A 23405-nucleotide genomic window follows, 5' to 3' on the forward strand; every position below is an offset into this window, starting at 1 on the left:
GACGAAGTCATTTTTACTCGATTGCGCATCGGACACACGACCCTGACCCACAAATACCTCCTACAGGGAGATGAGAAGCCGTTCTGTGTCGGATGCGACACAGATTTTACCGTTAGACACATCTTAACCGAATGTCTAGACTTTGGAGAAATCCGAAGGAAATATTCTAAATGCAAGAAATTGCAAGACATTTTTTCCGTCGTTGGTCCCAACAAAATTTTGAATTCTATGAAGGCCATTGGCCTTTATGACAAATTGTAAAATGAAATCGTACTATTTAAAATTGTTATTGTTACTTATAAGAGTTGTTTTAAATCGCAAACATATTTACACTGAATTTTAATACTTTAGCATTTTAAAGTCAAATAGTTAACCAATCGTGCAGTGAACTTTAGCGAAAGTAAACAACTTGTGTTTAGCACGCTCATATGATCTTAGTAGTTGCAAGCACCGGAAAACCCTATACTACTACTACTAGACCATGAGGTCAGAATCTAATTTTTCTATCTGCTATTTGAAAATAGTAAAATTATTCGGGGTCGATATCAAAATATTCAAAGAATTGCTTTCGAAAAAGCTTGACATGTTGTGAAACTCAAAACTCTTAACGTCAAATATCTAAAAAATAGAGATTGAACAGATAGAGCGTTGTAATTCTAAAGTAGTGAAGTGTTATTTTCTGTTGTACAGGAAGGTACATACTCGCTAGACTTCACGTTGAAGAACCCCCTGAGCTCCAAGACGGTGTCACAGAGCATCACGATTGTGCGGAGAGTGAAGGGACTCCAGATCACAGAGGAGACACAGCAAGTGGCGCCAGGAGAGGCCAAAAGCCTTAGTGTAGGTTGAAAGTCACAATCATTCACACACACACACACACACACACACACACACACACACACACACACACACACACACACACACACACACACACACACACACACACACACACACACACACAATATATATATATATTATATATATATATATACTAATTTTATTGACAACTGTCTTTCTTTCATGAGGTCATTATGACGTTCTTCTGTTCTTCTCCGGAACTGCTGTTTTAAGTGTGTCATCCATTTGGAATCTTTAGAAATGTGTATAGGTGGTCCGCGCCTGACAGGCAGCGTTTTCCTGCTCTGTAATTTTTGTGTCTTTTTCATATTTTGAGGATGGATTGTAGCTTTTCAAGTTGGCATACAGGATAAATAAGAAACCTTTGTGTTTTTTGTGTTATTTTTATAAGTGCTTGATCGCAAATTACCAACTATTTGCTAGAAATATATTTGGGTATTGAAGTTCTATCCTTGGTTTTTGCATTTTTCAACCTTTACAGTATTTTGTGGAAAGTCGTGTTCACCACCCAACCCCACCCCGTTTATAATGTTAATAGCTATACCAACATTTTTCTGAAAAGTGGAAGTGAACACTGTCAAGTTGTGAGTCAGGTGTGTGTTGTGAGTCCCCTGCGGGATATACAAAGGTGTGCTACACTAGAGACCAGTTATTTTCTGTAAACAAAAAGACACATGACATATGAAACGACCGTTTACTTGTCTCAGCTTGGTATTGAAAGATCTAAAGACTCAGCCAGCAACGTTAAGAAATACAAGAGGGGGAAATGAGGAGGTAGAAGAAAACAGAGAACAATCATTGTTGTCACAGGGAATAGGTGTGTTAGTTTAAATGAACGCGGAAGCGTCATTACTCCCGAGAATTTAATTGCCGTTAACACAACGAACACCGTAACTGACTTGTCGAGTAATCTTAAAATTATTCTTCTAAACACACAGACCGACTTACTCAATGATTTAATACTTGAGTCCAACTCCGATATCGCATTTTTTTTTAACGAAGTCATGGTTGCGGAACGTCGGAGATGAAATCATTATTGCCGGCTTAACTCCACCGGGATTTAGTCCATCTCCGTCCCAAGAAATGGTTGAAGAGGAGGGATATGCGTCATTTATAAAGGATCTCTAAACTTCACTCCACAGAACATTTCGTCTTTTAAAACTTTCAAATGTTTATGAAATCAGTCTACATATCGAAGGGTGTCCCGTCATTTATATTTGTGTCCATCGACCACCTCCCAGCAGGAGAAACAAACTGACAATTAAAGATTTTATTACTTAATTCCCGCATTTACTGGACCTGCATACCACCAAGAAGACACAGCCTATAAATTAAGGGGACTTTAATTTATATTTTGAAGATAGGCCTACCTTAGACACTATTGTTAAATCTATCAAATCTATTCCAGATACTCGTGGTATCTATCAACTCATTGATGTCCCCACTCACATTTAAAAAACCACACATTAGATTGGATGATTACGGACTGTGTCGATGCAATCGGTGAAATTCAAGTAAAGAACAATAAATGCATTTCTGATCATTACATGGTGTCCTTTGAAAGCCCAAACTGAGACACCGCAAAATAACTACCCTGAAAACGGACATTGATAAAGAAAAGTTTGGAGGGAACATTCGCCATATACTAAAATTCATACATCGTTCAACCTCTGAGAAGGTAGACACTTTCAACACCACGATGTGTCAACTATTAAACAAACCTACACCAGTCAAATCCAGAACAGTGACTGATCGACCTTCTGCCACGTTGATGAATTTGGAAATTAAGCAATCTAAAATGGAACGTAGACGAGCTAAGAGACGTTGGAGATCAACCAAGCTGAAAAATTCATGAGGACATTTATAGACACTGTAACAACACAGTGAAATCATTAATAACATCAGCCAAATTCATGTATTATTACGAAAAAGTTAATAAATGCACCACTTCTAAAGCTTTATTTTGTATAACAAAATATAAATCGGCTGTCTGGTAAGAAAGATCCAGCCAGCAACAAGTTTCCCACGAATGTACCTAAAAGTGACCTTCCTGATGTTTTTGATCAATACTTTAGAGACAAGATATCCACAATTAGGAAAAAAATTGACATGACTCCCCATAAACTACCATGTTTTGAAATATTCTCTGGGGCAATCTTTAATGAATTTGTAACACAAGAAGATGTAAGATCAATCATACTATCATCACTCCATAAAACATGTAGTCTTGATCCCATTTCAACACCACTGCTCATCTCACATCTTGATAGTGTCATTGGATTTATAACTTCCGTCATTAATGGTTCTCTTCAGTCTGGAGTAGTACTATCACTATTTAAGCATGCTTTAGTTACCCCCCTTCTAAAAAAATCACATCTTTCCCCGGAGGAGCTCAAGAATTTCAGACCTGTCTCCAACGTTCCCTTTTTATCAAAAATCAAGGAGAAAGTTGTTTGGTTCAATTGAAGAATCATTTAAACGAAAACAACTTATATGAATTATATCAATCTGCCTATCGGCAATTTCATAACACAGAAGCTGCGCTATAGAAAATATATAACGACCTCTTGTGTGAGGCGGATGCGAACAACATATCAATTCTTTCTCTTCTTGATCTTAGTGCTGCCTTTGACACTATAGATCACACTATCCTTATTGAACGATTGTTCAACACGTTTGGCCTGTCTGGCTGGGTTCTTGACTTGTTCAGATCCTACCTGATTAGCAGTACACAATCTGTGGTTGTACACGACTCTCTTTTTTCAATTTTTAAACTAGACTTTGGAGTTCCTCAAGGTTCAGTATTGGGTCCAATCTTGTATACGCTATATACACAGCCGCTTGGAGCTGTGATCAGAAAGCACAATATGAATTATCACATGTACGCAGACGATACAGAGTTATATAAATCTGTTCCACCATCAGCAGATATTAAATCCTTGCTTACCACCATGGTTCTGTGCATTGATGATGTCAAAAAGTTGATGTTTGATAATAATCTCCAGCTTAATGAAAATTAAACTGAAATTCTTTTATGTAACCCAAAGAAAAGCCATATCCCCATAGACCTTGATCATTTTTGTACTGAAAATGAAAAACTGTATTTTACTGATACTGCAAAAATTCTGGGAGTGTATTTTGATTCAAAATTGTCAATGGAACATCTTATCAATTATTTACGTACCATCTTATTTTGTGAATTGCGTAGAATTGGTCATATATCTATGTTTTTGAATGAACACTCTTTGAAAACGCTCGTGTCATCTTTCTTGTTTTCACGCATCGATTATTGCAATGCTTTACAAGCTAACTTACCAAATACCACTATTCACAAGTTACAACATTTTCAAAATCATGCTGCTAGGCTTGTACTAAAGAAAAAGAAGAGGGATCACCCTACTCCCATGTTAAGAACGTTTCATTGGCTTCCCATGTCTGCTAGAATGTCAAATAAAATTGCAGTATTATGTCATAAATGTGTCAATGACAAAGCTCCCTCATATCTTAGTGATCTCATCCAGATTTATGTTCCATTTAGATCACTAAGTTCAGGCGATCAGTATCTGTTAAGAGTTCCTAGAAAAGGAGGTAAAAAAATAAGCTGCAAGGTCGTTTGCCAACCTAGCTTCATCAGTTTGGAACGCTCTTCCCCAACCCTTGAGACATGCAACATCAGAGTCAAAATTTTAAAAATCTTTAAAGACACATTTAATGACATAATTTTTATGTCAGTAGATTCGTGTTCAATACAATGTTATGTATTTATCCATTTATGTATTTTGCGAATTGCATTGTGTATAGTATTCTATGTTATGTATGTGTATGTGCTCATTTCGTAACAATATGTAAGCGTGCGCGTGTGATAAGCAAGTAGATGTGTGTGTGTGTGTGTGTGTGTGTGTGTGTGTGTGTGTGTGTGTGTGTGTGTGTGTTTGGCGTGCATGTGTCTGCACATGTGTGCGTGTAATGTGTGCGTGAGTATGTGTGTGTGTGTGTGTGTGTTTGTGTGCGTGTGTGTGTGTGTGTGTGTGTGTGTGTGTGTGTGTGTGTGTGTGTGTGTGTGCGTGCGTGTGTGTGTCACGAGCGTGAATAATCTTCGTACATGAATTTATGTAAAGCACCTAGAGCTGTGTTTACATTGGAGTAGGCGCTATAGAAATGATGTTCATTATTTTTATTATTATTACACACAAAGGTCTATCTGACTTTTTTTGACCGTTTTGAGTTACTAAGACCATGGGGTCAGAAACCAAAAATGTTCTGCTATATCAAAAATATTATTCGCAGTCGTTATCATGATATTCCAACAACTGCTTTCGAAAAAGCTGGACATGCTGGGAAACTCGACATTTTAAAGTCAAATTTCTCCTTTAAAATTCATAGAACAGAAATAACTGTGTAATTCTAGTCTCTTTCCGGACGTATCGCCGATATATCGGCTGTGATAGGGTATCTCAGTTTTGTTTCATTTTAACACGATTCGTCATCTGTAATAATTACTTTTTATTGCTATTGATAAACTCGGAAAGGATTTAGGAAACGAAAACATCTAGATCTAGTTTCACTTTGTCAAAACGTGGGTTTGTGGAAAAACGAGTGAATTAGTTCTTGCGGTCTTGCATCAACAAAACGATGTAACCGGACTCCGTATAAATATCATAACTCCAACAAAAATTGAAAATCGCTTTCAGAGAAAAAGCTGCGTATTCATAAATTTATGGATTATGCTTTTGGCTTGTATATGATAAGATAGCTATGCTGATTTGCTTTCGCATGTTTGGTGAATAAATTTTTTCCATCAAAATTTATTTTTCTCATCACCATCGCCATTTCTAACCCTTTTAATTAATGCATACTTGTGTTCAAAATTAATCCTTGTTTCATATTGGGATGTATTCCTCATTTAATTTCCTTCAATTTGGTATATCATATGTTATGTTTTGAGGGACGGTTATGCTTCTGTGAAGTTATTATTTCACCACCTGCATATCCATATCGAGCCACAAGTTAATTATGTCTAGACCCCCAAAAACCTTCGCCCAGAAAGAGCTAGGGTAGTGATTTATGACCGCAGCCTTAATTAAACGACGAAAAATTGTTTTGATTTGCAAAATGGATGAAGCCAAATAAGAGCTCAAGACTGAAGAGAACGAAAATGGAAAATTGTGACCAATACCCTTTATACCTTTAGTATTGATATGCAAATGATTCAATCAGAGTGCGTAAAAAGTGTGCAGAATTTATGTGTATCATAATTATATTTAATAGAAGATAAAAAGCCGCTTTAAACTATGTGCTGTAGAAAAAAGTAGTTCATCACCTCTTTTGATAAAAGATGTTCTTCTTCTTCTTCTTCTTCTTCTTCTTCTTCTTCTTCTTCTTCTTCTTCTTCTTCTTCTTCTTCTTCTCCTCCTCCTCCTCCTCCTCCTCCTCCTCCTCCTCCTCCTCCTCCTCCTCCTCCTCCTCCTCCTCCTTCTTCTTCTTCTTCTTCTTCTTCTTCTTCTTCTTCTTCTTCTTCTTCTTCTTCTTCTTCTTCTTCTTCTTCTTCTTCTTCTTCTTCTTCTTCTTCTTCTTCTTCTTCTTCTTCTTCTTTCTTCTTCTTCTTCTTCTTCTTCTTCTTCTTCTTCTTCTTCTTCTTCTTCTTCTTCTTCTTCTTCTTCTTCTTCTTCTTCTTCTTCTTGTGATTATTATTGTGACTATTATTAAGATTATGATCATTATCATCATCGATTATCAAACTGACTAATTGTGTGACAGATACGGCTCGACGACTACGGTTCAGACACCTGTGTGTACATTGACTGGGGCGAGCCCTCTACCGGCGGAAAATTGAAGTACTCCGACTCCTTTCCCTCATGCAATGACCCAGGCTTCACGTCCGCCACACAGGCAGGCACTATGACTGATCTTCTCACTGGATTTGCCAGCCACGTTTACGGCTCGAAAGGTACGTACGTTTAAAAAAGAAATGTTTAAGTAGTTTACATGTTTCGTCCCTTTCGGTGCGACTTAGATCATATAAGAGATGGGTTGCTTCGAACCTGCATTCTCTATTTTTTTTAAAAACCTACAAAGTTCTATATTATTTGGGAATTAAGCTCACGACTTCAGCAAGCAAAACCTAACACTCGAACAATTACACCACACACACACCGGTGAATTCGAGCGTACTTATTAAACTCCGTTAAACATGACCTGTTATCCTTTGCCTGTCGGCATCATCACAGCCAATAGTTGCGGCTAAAGTGTATTATATTATGGTCAATCGTCTTCCTTTCTCTCTGTCGCGTGTCCTATGGTAAACCTCTTTCTCTCGGAATTCGATTGTTTGGTATAGGCTGCAGTGCTGTCGGAATATCGCGTTGTCTTTAGAACCGGGCAGGGCCATGGTTTTCGTTTGTATGACCTTTACGATAGCTAATGATGTACCCAAACTTTGGGAGAGCGTTTTGGGTATGATGGGATCTCTGCACCTAGGGCCACTGTTAAGCGTTTTAGTCCTTTTCGACTCAAGCTGAGCTGAATCACTTCAAAAAGCACAATACTCGAATTAAATCCAGTCCCTGATAGAATGCCATTAATGCCTGGTAATAGATTAAAACGACGTCATACCTGTACACCCAGGCGCTGTCGTCTCCATCCTTGGTCTTGAGCAAAGTTGGTCAGCCTGGCTAGACAGGACAGAGATCTTCCGCTACTTCCACAATAAGAGGTGGTGGGGGAAGGGTTTTGTATGGTATGTTATAGGTACTTTAGTTACTTTTAGTTATGTTTAGTAAGCGTTTTGAGGCTTCATGTGAGGCGCAACCTCCAAATTAAACATCCCTGTATAATAGTACTGTCGAATGGACGAGGAGCCTCGAAAACTCCGCCAACGATTCAACTACAAGAACCCCCTCCCCCCCCCCCCCCCCCCGAGACTCTCTCTTTGGCCATGCATATCGTAGTCCAGAAAAGTACCAGCTGAAATAACGGTATATAAGGAAATTGTGGGATATGCCTGCATTAGACTTCCTCAAATACATAGAGGGATATTTTCGTCGTATTTTGTGTGCTTTATTGTCTTTAAAGTCATTCAAGACTTGACAGTAACAAAAAGTTAGGGTAAAGAATTAAAAAAGACATATAGATTCTAGATCTAAAACATGAAGCCAGAGAGGACGCCCACGTGTAAGTGCTATGATCTTCAATCTGATAACAGCATGAGCATGTGCACTAGAAGAGTTGCACTTTAGACTGCTGGGCTAAGAATAAAGACATAAAAGGGTCCACTTATAAAATCATATTGACATTACTATCACCTTGAAACACAATTTCTCTCCATCTGCTACCAATAGGTCGTGGCAGAAAGAGAGAGAGAGAGAGAGAGAGAGAGAGAGAGAGAGAGAGAGAGAGAGAGAGAGAGAGAGAGAGAAGGGGGGGGTAGGTAGATCTAGGTAGCTACTGTAAAGATTATAACGTGTGTTGTGTTCAAGCGCCTAACAGGCTGCTGAAACATCTCTGTGCATTTTTTCGCCATTTCTTTGGATTATGAAATGTGATTTCTACTAATTTAATATCACGTGAAAGCCCTTGATTTGCTTCAACTAGTGGTGTAAAAATGTTGGATATAAAGACAAGATCCAGACTAATATTAGCCTTGGAACTTCTAATTCTTACACTGGCCTTATTGAACTATTTTCGGCAAGTTTACAGTTTTGTTGTGAACTCTAGATCATACCACAATATCCCTGCGTCATCTTGTGTCAACAACCAAGAGATCTGTGTTAAACACACTGCGTGGGCCCAGTCAGACACCACGAGCTTTCAGAACTGTGTCAGACACACGGACACCCTTGCGCACTGATTCAAACAGGGAAAACAACTAAGTACACAAAAGATCTGCTGTAAATGTAAACAATCCAAGTCTGAGCATACCATCAGACGTGCTAACTACTTTGACCCAGTTAGGAGTTAGAAACAGCTGTGTTTGTCAATCAAAGGTAGTGAAGAGAGACAAGAGGGGTACGAGAGGTAGGACAAGGAAACAGAGACAAATTGTGGTGAGTCAGGGGATTCCTGGTGACACTGTTTCTAACAATAGAACTGTGACTACTGTGAACAAGAAAAATTAATGCAGATAGACACTCGTAATGTGTTTCAACGTAACTGTCAAAACTTAAAAATTGGCTGTATTAACACCCTGTCGTGCTGCAACAAAACAAACATTGTAAGAGACGTAATTGAAGAAATGACCATCGACCTGTTGTACATCACAGAAACTTGGCTTCGAACAGATGGTCTTTTTCACGCGACTCACACGGTGGCGGAATTGCTTTTATTCATCGGCGAGGTCTACCATTAAAGGTCATCTGCGATGATCCATCGTATCGCACTTTTGAATCAGCCACTGCTTTTACCAAATCAGAGCAACGTACCTTCTTTGCGATATGTATCTATCGACCACCACCTAATAAGAAAAATAAATTTACAAGTAAAGAATTTTTCCAAGAATTCCAAGATCTACTATTTCAACTAGAGCAAGCTGCCTCCCCCTTTTACATCATAGGGGATTTCAACTTTCACTTTGATGTTTCATCTGCACGAGACACCAAACGCCTTGTTTCAATTCTTGACGATCGTAATCTAAAGTAGTTAATCAAAGAGCCGACACATTGTAGTGGTCACATTTTAGACCTGCTAATTACCAACACTGCTTACCCACATGTTCTTAAACATCAGGTTCAAGATAAGGTTATATCTGATCATTCTCTTCTGATAGCTGACATTAACATCTACAAACCAAAGCAAGAAAGAAGAAACATACTTTCAAGGAACACGAGAACAATAGACACACAGGCACTTCGGGACGACGTGAGCAAAACACTGACAAGTCTATCATCCCTAGATGCTGACACATTTCATGACACTCTGAAAGCGGCAATCGACCAACATACTCCAATGGTAAAAAGAAACATTTCGTCGAGACCTTTTTATCCATGGTTTTCACTTGAAATCAAAGAAGCCAAGAAACATCGACGTCAGGCAGAACGCAGGTTGAGGAAATCAAAACTCCAAGTTCACAGAGGCATCTTTATTAACCACCAAGACAAAGTCAACTCAGTCATCGAAAATACCCCCCCCCCAAAAAAAAAAAAAAAAAAGAAAAAAAAAGATACTATCTACACAAATTACAAGTTGTGAAATCATCCAAACAACTCTTTCAGACTACCAATGCTATTCTGGGAAAAGAAACAGTATCCCCTCTCCCCTGTGCAACATCAGATGACGAACTTTGCAGCTTATAAGTGACTTTTTTCAATGACAAAATTAATACCATACGCTCTTCACTCGACCTAGAGCCGAATGGAAAATTATAATTTTCAAAATTTACTGGACAGATATTAGATTCTTTTAGTCCAGTTACAGATAGTGATAATTTAAATTGTATTAATGGGTCAACCATAAAAACATGTGACCTTGACCCCATGTCTGCTCATGTACTCAAAACCTGTACTGATATTGTCCAACCTCACATTATTCAGATAGTGAACAATATGTCACTTGCCACAGGCACTGTTCCATATACTTTCGAACGAGCTATTGTAAAACCTGTATTGAAAAACCAGGGTTTGAGAAAAATGAAATTAAAAAAATATCAATCAGTTTCGAATTTGCAATTTGTCAAAACATATTCTAGAGAAGATTGTTTAAGTCAATGTTTGGCTCACTAGAAAAAAAAATGGTCTAGAGGAAATTTACCAATCTGCCTATAAAACTCATCATAGTACCAAAACTGCGCTTTTAAGAGTAACGTCTGATTTATTGGATTCCGTTGATAGCAAAAACATATGTCTTTTAACTCATTTGGATCCGTCAGCAGCAGCTTTTGACACAATTGACCACTCCATTTTACTCACAAGGTTGAGCGCTCATTTGGCTTATCAGGTACTGTGCTTTCATGGTTAAAGTCATATTTACCAGAAAGAGTTCAATATGTGCAAATTAGAAATAGCTTTTCAAAGCAGGTCAGACTCGATTATGGAGTTCCACAGGGTCCGTTCTTGGGCCTGTGCTCTTTACCCTATATACACAACCCTTAGCAAGCATTTAACGAAATCATGGATTGAATTATCATTTTTATGTCGATGATTCCCAAATGCACGTTAATGGCACCATTCAAAATCATTCTGCCAAACATGGTTTCTATCACTAAACAATGTTTTTAGGAAATTAAAAAGTGGGTGACAGTAAACAAATTGACACTAAACGAAGAAAAGAAAGACATCATTCTTATAAATAATTTACGATTAAATAAAGATCTAGAAAATATCTACTTTGATTTATATGGGCATATGGCATCTAGTAAAAACGTCATCAAGAATCTCGGTGTATATATTGGCCACCACTTATCACTCGGTTGGTTTGCAGGATCTCTGTCAAAATTCCTTTATTTTCAGCTGAGAAGGATAGGCCAAGTTCGAAAGTATTTAAACGAAGAGACCACAAAAACATAGATAACAACTCTTACCCTATCTAGATTAGACTATTGTAACTCACTCAAAGCAGTTCTGAACGGCAAATATTTGAATCGTTTACAAGTCATTCAAAACAATAAGATAAGATAAGATAAGATAAGATAAGATACATCTTTATTGTCCAGATCCTGGCACATTGGTTTGGTGTTCCACCACGAGTACACACACACACACACACACACACACACGAACACACACACGCACACACACACACACACACACACACACACACACACACACACACACACACACAAACACAAACACACACACACACACACACACACACACACACACACACGTACACACGTGCACGCACATGCACACACAAGTAGGCTTACAATCACATACATAATATAAATGAGCAGCAATATAAACAATAATAATCGTAAGCTAGATACACACTCAATGCTATTTTGATGCATGCTCTAAGGTCGTAAGTACACTAAACAAGATAGATGGTTAAGATGGAAGCATTTTGATAGATGATGGTAAAAATGACCTTCTGTATCTTTCTTTGTTACAGATCAGAAGCATTGGTCTTTTACTTCTGACTTATATTTTTATTTGAGGGAACAAGGGACGTTTGTTGTCTAAAAAGATGGAATTAATTTTCTTAGTGCAAGCTGTTATGTACAATTCAGCCAAGTACGGGAATGAAGATATTGAAATTTTACATGCTTTCCGTATAAGTCGATTTAATTTTTCTTTATCTTGTTGTCTTGTGTTCCCGGCCCATGCTGTTATACAAAAATTGATAATACTTTCTATGGTTGAATGGTAGAACATGGACATCAATGTTTTATCAACTTTAAAATACTTTAGCTTTCTAAGAAAAAATAGTCTTTTGTTCACTTTTTTATGCAGGAGAGAAGTGTGGACACGCCAGTTGAGTTTGTTGTCTATTGTAACACCCAAATACTTATAGTCTGACACTTGCTCGATGTTTTCACATTTCATTTTGAGTGTCTGCAGGGGCAGTTTCTTTATTCTAAAATCAACGACAAGTTCTTTTGTTTTTTTCACATTTAAAAGCAGCTTATGATTTTCACACCATCCAGAAAAATTAAGTACAAAATTCCGGTAAGCGGTTTCGTTATGGTCAGCCTGAATTAGCACAGTTATAGTTGAATCATCTGCAAATTTTATCAACTTGATAACAAGATCGAAAAAACGAGACCATGTCACTCCACTATTAAAAGAACTGCATTGGCTCCCGGTAAAAGAAAGAATAATATCTAAATCTGTGTCATGTGTTTCAAATGTGTAAATAAAACTGCTTCTTTTTATCTGCAAGAACTTATTAGTATATATATAAGCCAGGGAGAAAACTAAGATCATCAAACGATAACACCCTACTTGTGACACCCGTAAAACGATACAAATCATATGGTGAGACATCTTTCTCATATCATGGTCCATTTATGTGGAACAGATTACCCATGGAACTAAGTCAAACAATAACACTTGATAGCTTCTAAACACATCTTAAGCATTTTCTGTTCCTACAGGCCTATCCTTCATTAGCTTTTAACATTATTTTAAGTACTTTCCTTTTTAAAAATAAAATCCCACAAATGAAGTTACCTTTCATTTTTTTTTCTGAACTCCAGGGCTCTACACGGTGACCGTTACAGCCATGAACCAGTACGGCAGCGAGGAAAAAGTTCTGACCATCCCTATCGCCCCCGGGGATTGTTCCCAGCCCGGTCTCAGAATTCACAACAGTCAGACGGCCTACTTCCAGGCACTAGACCATCTCCGCAGCGCTGCCACCTCCATCCTTGGCCTGGCAGACATTAACTGCCCCGGAAGTCTCAACAATGGAAAGGTGAGCTGGAGGGAGACACCTATATGTTTGACGATAGGGTGGAATCAGGCGCTCGTCTAATTTTTGGCATGTGGAGTTATTTGTATCATCTGGAAGTCTTGCTTCCAATGAAATAAACATCCGCTTATCTATCTATCTATCTATCTATCTATCTATCTATCTATCTATCTATCTATCTATCTATCTATCTATCTATCTATCTATCTATCTATACATGTATATCTATTATCTATTTGTGGTGGCCGAATTTTGCTATTCAAAAGGCTTTTTAATGGCTGCATCGATCGACATGCGTTTTTCGCCAACAAATTCTTTAAAATATTCTCCAGATCATGACGCCCTTGGATTTTTCAGTTTTGAGACAGTTTTGCTGCAAAAAGCTGAATTTCTTTATTTCGCCGATCGCTTTTGTAGGCCGACGCTTCTGTCTCTGTAATTTAAGAAAATCCGGAAGTGATATTTCGCGAGGCGCATTTTGTTTCGAGAGTATACATCTAGACCTTCTAATTGTTTGCATCTCTCAAGATTTATTTCCCCATTCCAGTAGTGTGTAGATATAGGCCTAGTAGGCCAATGACTTTTAGTTGATATTAAAGCACCGATTATTACTTTCATTGAAAGGGGGGCCCAGCTAGTATATATATATATATATATAAATATATATATATATATATATATATAAAAGTGGACTTTGGAGAGTTTTGTGCACAAACTCCTCCCTTATTACCTAACACACACCTTTGAAACTTTGAAGGCGTCCGCAGCATCCATGTGGCTAGGACCTAACTTTAAAAAATCCACGCAAACTGCTTTCCCCGATTTTTCCAAAATGCTTTGTTTCGTCCACACAGAATCATGAGAAAGTCCGTCTTCTAAGACGCATCGTAAACAAGTGAGGTTTCCGTTCACTATCCGTGCGCACTGGTTCCATACCTTTGAATTAATTCTAGAGTGTACAACCACGAAAGCGAAATAGAGAATTAATCTGTACATCTATCATTTATTTGGCAACCTGGAAAAATGTGTGTCACTTTTTTCTCAAGATTAATTGCTCCATTACATTGACTTTCAGTTGATGTTAATGCACCGACCATTCTTTTCATCGAAAGGGGGCCCAGCTAGTCTTGAACAAAACTCAATTAAGTAATTCAAAACAATGCCGCTAGACCGATAACAAGATCTAAAAAACGAGACCATGTCACTCAATTATTAAAAGAACTGCATTGGCTCCCTGTAAAAGAACGAATAATATTTAAGATCTGCGTCATGTGTTTCAAATGTGTAAATAAAACTGCTCCTTTCTATCTACAAGATCATCAAACGATAACACCCTACTTGTGACACCTGTAAAATCATACAAATCATATGGAGAGAGATCTTTCTCATATCTTGGTCCATTTATGTGGAACAGATTACCCATGAAACTAAGACAAATAAGAACACTTGATAGCTTCAAAAGACATCTTAAACATGTTCTGTTCCTACAGGCCTATCCTTCATAATAAGCTTTTAACGTTATCTTTCATTATATTTGTTCCGTTCCTATGTATGGATGAAAATAGTCTCTCTCTCTCTCTCTCTCTCTCTCTCTCTCTCTCTCTCTCTCTCTCTCTCTCTCTCTCTCTCTCTCTCTCTCTCTCTCTCTCTCTCTCTCTCTCTGTGTGTGTGTGTGTGTGTGTGCATTAATGTATATTGTATGAGAAGAAAGGAAGTAGTAAGAATTTTTTTTTGAAAAATGGGTATTCCAATGTAAAGCGCATTGAGCTCCTTTTTTGGAAATGCGCTATATAAATGTTATATATTATTATTATTATTATTATTATTATTATTATTATTATTATTATTATTATTTGCGATTAAAGGAGGTGAGGTCGCCATTTTTCAGTGTTGAAATTTGAGAGGAAATGGCCGCCAAAGTTTAGCAACTCCAAAAGAGTCTTTGAAAACTGAAAAAATGACACCTGTGATGCCTTTAATAATGTTTTTCCAGTAAAATTCATATGGAAATGTGTTTCTATATGGACCTACAAGACTTTAAGCCAAAAAATTAAAATTCAATAAAAATTTCCGAACTGGTAGGAAAATGTCTGTTTCTCCGATTTTGTTATCTGTCGGTCTGTCTGTCTGTCTGTCTGTCTGTCTGTCTGTCTGTCTGTCTGTCTGTCTGTCTGTCTGTCTGTCTGTCTGTCTGTCTGTGTGTCTGTTTGGGTGACTGTCTGTCTGTTTGTCTATCTATCTATGTATTTATACGACTCACTTTTCAATTATTTCCAATGCATGAGACCACCTTAAAGATAGGAGCAAGTTAAGTATATCAGTTTCTCGTTGTTTTATAAATACCGAATAATTGGGGGCATATTGCATCCTGTATGATAGCATATTTTCATATAAGTGAGATTTCAAATTTTCTGTTACCAATTTTTGTTTCGAAATAAATACAATCAAAGAAACATATTATGAATATGATATGCGACAGTGAGGGCTGACTGGAATTCATTTTCAATATAGAAATCACTCCACTTTTAGCCAAGGAGAGAGATCGAATCCTTAATTCCATGAACCTCGTTATGCCACATAATTTACTTCAGTGAGAAAAAAACCATAAGATTCATTCGAATAATAATTATTTCCATGGCACTGTTTCAAATGATCTTTAAAAAGAAATAAATTGAAACGTTCAAGTATTTATATTTAAAATTAGAATGAAGAACACAGTAAATTATTCATATGTCTCCTTTAAGCTTCAGTGTCAGTGAGTACTTGAGTAAGGAAAGATTTTACCCTTTTTTTCTAAATTGAATTCAATAACAACAACAACAACAACAACAACAACAACAACAACAACAACAACAACAACAACAACAGCAACAACAACAACAACAACAACAGCAACTATATTACTGGCTGAAAAGAACATTTTTCTCAACATTACATACAGTGTCTTTAGGTTAAATTACAAAACAAAGTAAGCACATTATGCCACTGGCATCACTTACGATGATATACTTGGCCTTTAAACCCGTAGTCTTTGGTCAGTATTGATATTGCTTGTTACCAGAGCTGGCTTCTAGAGAAGTTTGACCGACTTGTTTCATACCAATAAACTGATGCACTTTTAACTATCAAAATATGTGAATAAACAGAGCCATGATTTTAAGCTTCAAATTGATTCAATTTTATTCACAGAACTGGGAGATAGATCCCATCGACCCGTCGACTGGTGATATCTTGACCCCTACAGTGGACATGTCGGGTCTGACCAGGAACAAGGCGGAGCTGTACATCCCTGCCCGTTATCTGCCTCTAGGTCTGTACAAAGCCAGCTACATCATGGATATGAGGACGAGCAATGGGGCCGTCACTCTGTTCAATGGTCAGGCCTTCACCTACTTCAAGGTACATGGATCACTCATTCACTCACTCACTCACTCACTCACTCACTCACTCACTCACTCACTCACTCACTCAATCACTCACTCACTCACTCACTCACTCACTCACTCACTCTTTCACTCACTCACTCACTCCAGTTATGCTCATTCTAAAACCGATATGTAATTTTAAAAGAAATCTATAACTACGTAAAAATAGGTGGGGGGGAGGTTGTGATGATATTACTTGTATCTTCAATTTGAGTAAGTCTACAAGCTATAATAGGCCAACTGACAAGACACAGACAGACACAACAACATAAGGACATAGGAAACAGGAGCCGCCTCAGCAGTTGGGGTTGCACATTTTTAACACCCCATCAACACTATTTAGACAACTAAAACGTTCGGCGTTTCAGCCTTATCTTTCAAGGCCTACCTGGGTAGAGAGAAGGGGATAAAATAATAAATATATCAGATCCAAAATTGACTTTCTCGATGACACGAGAATAGAACTCACGGTTCTTGTGCACACCGTCGAAGAGCCTGACTATTACATCACCACTGCAGGGTCTGCAGCTGTTTCTTTTTAAATGAAGGTATGTTACACTCCCATCGACACAATTTAGACCATTTAGAAGACAAGTTTCAGCTCTATTTGTCAAGACTAATCCGGGCCGAGGAGATACAATGCCCCAACAGAATAACGGGGACATTCAATAAAAATATATCCCACAGGGGAATCAAACAAGGGTCCTCTGTACGTAACGTCAAAGAGCCTAACTATGAAACCACACACACCAGAACGTAGCTCTGAAACTCATCAAAACAAAACCGTCACTAACCGTATGTTATGAATCATTGTTTCCATAAGGTGGTGACCTCCCCACTCCTGGCTATGTTAGTGGAGGGCGGCATGACAGAAATGACGAAAGGCTCCTCTCAGACGATCACACTGGAACCCCTGAGATGGTCCAAGGACCCAGATCTTGATCCAGCGGCTGCACAGGTGAAATTACGTATTTTTGTTTCTGTCGTAATTGTTGCTACTGTTCTTTTCTTTTTGTTTTTGTCATGCTCTTGTTTTTGCTGTCGTTCTTGCTTTTGTTGTTCTCTCTCACTCTCTCTCTCTCTCTCTCTCTCTCTCTCTCTCTCTCTCTCTCTCTCTCTCTCTCTCTCTCTCTCTCTGTGTGTGTGTGTGTATGTGTGTGTGTCCAACACGTTTGGGAGGCTTACAAAATCATAAATGATTTCTTTGTTACGTGTATTTGCGACCCCGAAGAATAGAATTCTCGTCAGCACCACCGTTTCGCTAGGCTAGGCAGTCCAGTCTCTCTTTGTTTTCCTAAAATAATTGCCCGGGCGCTGCCTCTTTCTGGTGACTAATAAGACAGTGAAGTTTCCGTTGTCCTCATCGAATAATTGTTGTTGTTATTGTGTGTGTGTCTGTGAGTGTGTTTATGTGAGTGTGCGTGTGTGTGTGTGTGTTTGTGTGTGTGTGTGTGTGTGTGTGTGTGTGTGTGTGTGTGTAGAGTCAACATGTTTAGGTGGTAATGGAGTAGAATATGTTGTTGGCAATGCTGTTGTAGTAGTTGTTATTGTTGTTGTTCTTGTTGTTGATGATGATGTAGTTAATAATAATAATAGTAATAGATAGCATTTGTATAGCGCATATCCCCGTTTAACAGCAGGCTGTGTGCGCTTTACACTATATTATTACCCCCAGCAGACCATAGAACACTCCGAAACATTCTCAGCTTCCCGGGAAGCATACAGTGCAAGCTGCTGATTAAGCGCTCAAACACTAACAAACTGACAAGATCTTTCGCTGTCTATAGCCAGGTACCCATTCCCACCTGGGTGAAGTGAGGGAAATTCGTGAAGTGCCTTTCCCAAGGACACAACGTCGGGCACCTGACGGGATTTGAACCCACGACCTTACGGTTGCGAGTCCAAGAGCCTAACCACTAGGCCACCGACGCCTGTTGTTGTTGTTGTTGTTGTTGTTGTTGATGTAGTTGTTGTTGTTGTTGTTGTTGTTGCTGTTATTGTTATTGTGGTGGTGGTGTGGGTCGTGGTGGATTTAACTTTGCTCTCCACTAGTAAAGGGAGAGGGCTGAAATCCAATGAGGACTTACTACTTCAGCACCGAGCATCAAATCAGGTAACAGTGACATATTGAAATAGCACCGTGTTTGTCCTTCTTTTTCATTGGAGTGTACGGATATGGATACTTTGAGTTCAGTGTAACAAGTCGCATGTTCCTGCCTCCATAAAGACGGAGCTACTTGTGCCAGCTGTTGTATAGGTCTGGCCTTCTTTTTAACACTGTAAAGTTATTAAAGAGACGCGCGGCGCCTGCAAATTATTAAATTCCATTTCCACCAAGCCAATGTGTTCAGGGCCTTAAAACTTACGGGAAACAAGTTCAAAATGCTCCATGAGTGTTTCGAATCAGGCAGTGTTATCAGCTCTATAGTTCGGCATAATATCAATTGAGCTAACAGTGCATCCCATAAAAACGTAATAAACCGAAAAAAGCTAAAGTAGAATAGATCTAAATATTAACAGTTTTAAAATGACCTTATTTTTATTCCACAGGGACTTTCAGTGGTCTCATGGCAGTGTGAAGTTATCGACGTCACTGATCAGTCGACATGCAGTGTTTTCACTTCGGGTGGTACCGCTGGTTCCTTGAACGTTCTTGGTTCTAGTCTGGTGGATGGATATACTTACAAGATTACAGTGCAACTGCAAAAAGACACAAGAGTAGCTTCTGCTGTTGTGAACATCCGGATGGATGGGAGTAATCCCCCTGCTGCCACTATCAAGTACTGCTTGATTTTCTCTCTCTCTCTCTCTCTCTCTCTCTCTCTCTCTCTCTCTCTCTCTCTCTCTCTCTCTCTCTCTCTCTCTATATATATATATATCTATCTATCTATCTATCTATCTATCTATCTATCTATACATGTATATCTATATATATATTAGATATATATATATGTGTATGTATATATATATAATATATATTATATATATATGTACATATATATATATATATATATATATATATATATATATAAATATATATATATATATATATATATATATATATATATAATTATATCTCACGCCCCCCCCCTCCTGTAAATGTGAATGTTGAAATATCGCTATGATGAAGGTGTGTACCAATACACATCAAGTCGTAAGGGAAAGCTTTTATTTCTATAGTGCTGTTGTTTATTTGTTGTTTTTATCTGAATAGGTTCCAACTGAAGCCCAAATGGGACGAAACGTAGAAAAATTGTTTTAATAATACCATAACATTTGCAATACAACCCGAGTCTCCATATAAAGAGCACAAGGGGGGAAACGACTGTAGTCACAAACTGGAAATTGTGAGGGTGCCAATGTTAAAAGCGTGGGGACTCATAACTTAATATTTGTTTGACTGGTGGTTTATTGTTAAGTGTTGATGAATGGGAAATCTAACAACAATAATCAACTAAAAGTGGGGTACCCTCACGATTTTCAGTTTGTGACTACAGTCGTTTTTCCCCTGATGTCTTCCTCTCGACTGTACAGTAACGATGGCGAGGATACTGATGGAAATTATAACCTTTTTCAACGCACTAATTCACTACACTGAATCAATATCATCTAATGGTTTAGCCACACTGTCTTATCTTGAGATTTATTTCCCTTTTTAAACCAACAGACATCGTTAGCTCAAAAATACACGTATGTAGGTTTTTTTCAGTTTATCAAGCTTAAATCTAATTATTAATAAACCATGGCAACCTTGGTTTCTACCACGAGATAAATTGATTACTATGAAAACTAATCCTGCTTCAAATCAAACAGAAAACATGGCTATTTTTTTGCTTTCTTTTTCTGAATAAAGAGATGCAGATCAAAACAATACTAGTCATTTAGTACTGGGAAAAAATAAGACAAACAGACAGACAAAAACAACTGAAGGACAGTAAGGTAAAAAGACTTACAAGTCCCCCCCCCCAAAAAAACCCACAACAATAACAACCAAAAAAACCACCGACCAGAAACAACTTGCTAAACTTAACAAGTCAACAAGAAATGAACACGTTCGTCACATGACCGCCCCATGCCCCCCCCAGGTGTCTCCCCGGCAGTGTGTGTCTACAGATGACCGATGGCTACAAGGCCCTCGAGACGTCCCGGATCTCCCTGGACTGTGACTGCAGCAGCTGTACGGCGGCGGCGCAGTTCTACTGGACCGTGTACATAGAGGACTATCGCTGGCCGGAGGGATGGAGGCCGCTCAAAGAGACAGACATCCGAGAGAGGAGCATCAGTGAGTGTTGTCTTCCTCAGATTGGACTGATTGTGAATGATTGCAAATGTTTTATGTCCCAAACAACTCGAATTAGGACTTAAGAAGTTAATAAGAGGCGAGCTGCTTCGAACTTGACAATCAGGGAAAACTCGGGTTGAGTGAAATGCAGTATCCCAATAGATGCTCGGAGATACTAGAAGAAATACATTTTCCAGACAAGTATCCAATTTATGTCTTCTAAATGAAGCAGGTGCAAAGAAGTCCTTCCTTTGCAGCCCAGACGCCGGTTCTTGTGATCTAGAAATATTGGAGAGGAAGAAATAAGAAGGGCAGGAAGGGGGAGGTGAAGAAGAGTATAAGCGTGTTTATTTTAAAGAAGAGGTTGGTTAAGTAGTAATTGGTGTTATTCAAGTGTTATCTTATGTTAAGTAGAAAGAGGAAGTGGAGATCACCGAAGAAGCATGTCATGTGTATCGGAGGAGAGGAAAGGGACGTACTCGATTATGTGTTTTTTTTCCATTCGCTGCTGTTTCTGTTTGTGGCAATGAGAGGCTAAAATAAGAAAGTAGTTTGGGGTGGAGTGCGTTGATATTGTTATGTGGATCAAGTAATAGTCTGTGCGTTGAAAAAGAATGAAATAGAGAATAAAGACAATGAACAATATAAATGGGGCGGAGGGGGGCATTGTTGCTTTAATTCTCTTTTTGTTGGAGAAGGAAAGATGATGACCTGAAGGAGAAGGCCACACAAAAGTACATACCAACAACTTGCTGAACGGACAATGATGGGAGCTCATTGTGATATAGAGTAGAGGAAAGGTTGAACTTGTGCAATCCTTGTAAAACAATGACAACACATCTGACTATCTGTGTACATGTGCTCGGATATGTTGTTTTTTATGCATTGTCTTATCATCTTTGTTTTAACCTTAACTCATCTGCCTTGTGTTGAAATACACTTATGTCTTTTTCCTGGAAAATAAAAAAAGCACAAGTAGGGTATTCCAAAGCAAGCTTATATAATTTAAGTTGTTGCGATGATTATTTTTTGAAGCAATAACACAACAAATAAACAACTGTCTCAGGTGAATGCCTTCAAAACGATGTAAAAGGTTGTTCATGAAATATTGTAGTATGTTTTCAATGTATCAACCCTGAAGATAAACCCCATTGTAACTATTCGAGTCTCCTGACAATATTCCTAACGATTTTATTTACCAAATTTTCACCAGGTTCTGATGGTAAGGACTTTGTTCAGCCAGCTTCTTCTCTCCTCTATGTATACCTAACTAATATTCCAAGATGCTCATACTAACAGAGCTGCTGTTCCGTGAAGATAACGAACTAATTCGACGAGTGTCCTCGGCCTAAAACAATGTGATTTGTTGCAATCTCCCACCCTTTCCGTACCCCTTAGTGATTATGTCTCCAGTCTCCTTCAATCATTTCTTCCCTCTTGCTATTTTGCCTAACTGCCCGCAAACTAACAAACGCCAGAAAATCCATCTTTAACACATTCCCCTGTGCAAAGTCCTAACATAAAGTGATGTGATTTCTGAACTTAATCTTCTCTTAATCTCTATGTGTGATAAAACATATGATGTACATACATGTAATCTAAGCTTTCGGTCATAATAGCAGAGTAATTCTTTCTCTCAGTAGTTGCAGCTGGCATAAACTGTATTTTAATTGTGCCAAATTAATGTTCATGCTTGGACTAAAGGAACACTCACACAAATGACCGGCTCAGGTAAAAGAATTTTATTTTTTATTCACACTATTGACTGGACAACAGTGCCTCACTCTGCAAAAGGATCTTTTTTTCTAAAGCCTGGGTTGTTTGTAGGTTGATGGTTTGTTTCATGTTTCTTCACTTTCGTTGCTCTTTCGTGTTAGAAACGGATGCCAGAGTCTGGATTCTAGTTACTGAAATATTCTTACTCTTTCAAATCAGGACTTTAACCTTTACTATACATATTATCCTTGTTCAATAAACAACATATTTTTTACTGTAAAACTTTCTGGATCGTTCTGTGTAGACTTTTGGATTACGCGAAGAGAGCAGCGCTAGGTGTGTTCATCTGATTCTAGCTGCGTCCGGCGGTTAACCATTAATTAGTTAAACGAACCTTGTACATTTTGTGTATACCTCTGTTAACCTTAGTTCCACTAACCTCTTTGAATCTTCCTAACATTATGTAGACATCTATTTCGACCTGTTCGTTTTAAATTTATCATCGTCTATCATTTTGTTGCATATGCCTATGGTTGTATTCTATGTTCTGGCTAAAGACTTATAAAATCTGACTTTTAAGGAGATGCAAGTTGGTTATCCAATACTGTTTTGTTTATATTAAGTACTTTGCGTAATTTTGAACTTTTCTGACCATTTGTTTATTTATTTTCTTAAAGGGACATTTCTTTGAATATTTTGCTTTTTTGTACAAAATCTTCTTTTTGTTTGTTTCTTGATTTACGCCTCCCCCCTCCACCCCCCAACCCCGAGAAAAACACCCC

General features: G+C 38.1%; 1 protein-coding gene across 1 annotated transcript in view; it reads left to right on the forward strand.

Annotated features, from left to right (window-relative positions):
• The window catches only part of LOC101863329, a gene marked incomplete in the record, with an annotated part of 87960 nt that overhangs the window by 45491 nt on the left and 19064 nt on the right, over positions 1-23405 (forward strand). The window contains 7 exon segments of the mRNA XM_035968359.1: positions 691-840; positions 6616-6805; positions 12986-13203; positions 16390-16599; positions 17449-17583; positions 19176-19405; positions 20711-20907. Coding sequence (XP_035824252.1) covers positions 691-840; positions 6616-6805; positions 12986-13203; positions 16390-16599; positions 17449-17583; positions 19176-19405; positions 20711-20907 — 1330 coding nt within the window.

The sequence above is a fragment of the Aplysia californica genome, unplaced genomic scaffold (genome assembly GCF_000002075.1).
Source record: "Aplysia californica isolate F4 #8 unplaced genomic scaffold, AplCal3.0 scaffold00053, whole genome shotgun sequence".
In the NCBI taxonomy this organism is placed as follows: Eukaryota; Metazoa; Mollusca; class Gastropoda; order Aplysiida; family Aplysiidae; genus Aplysia; species Aplysia californica.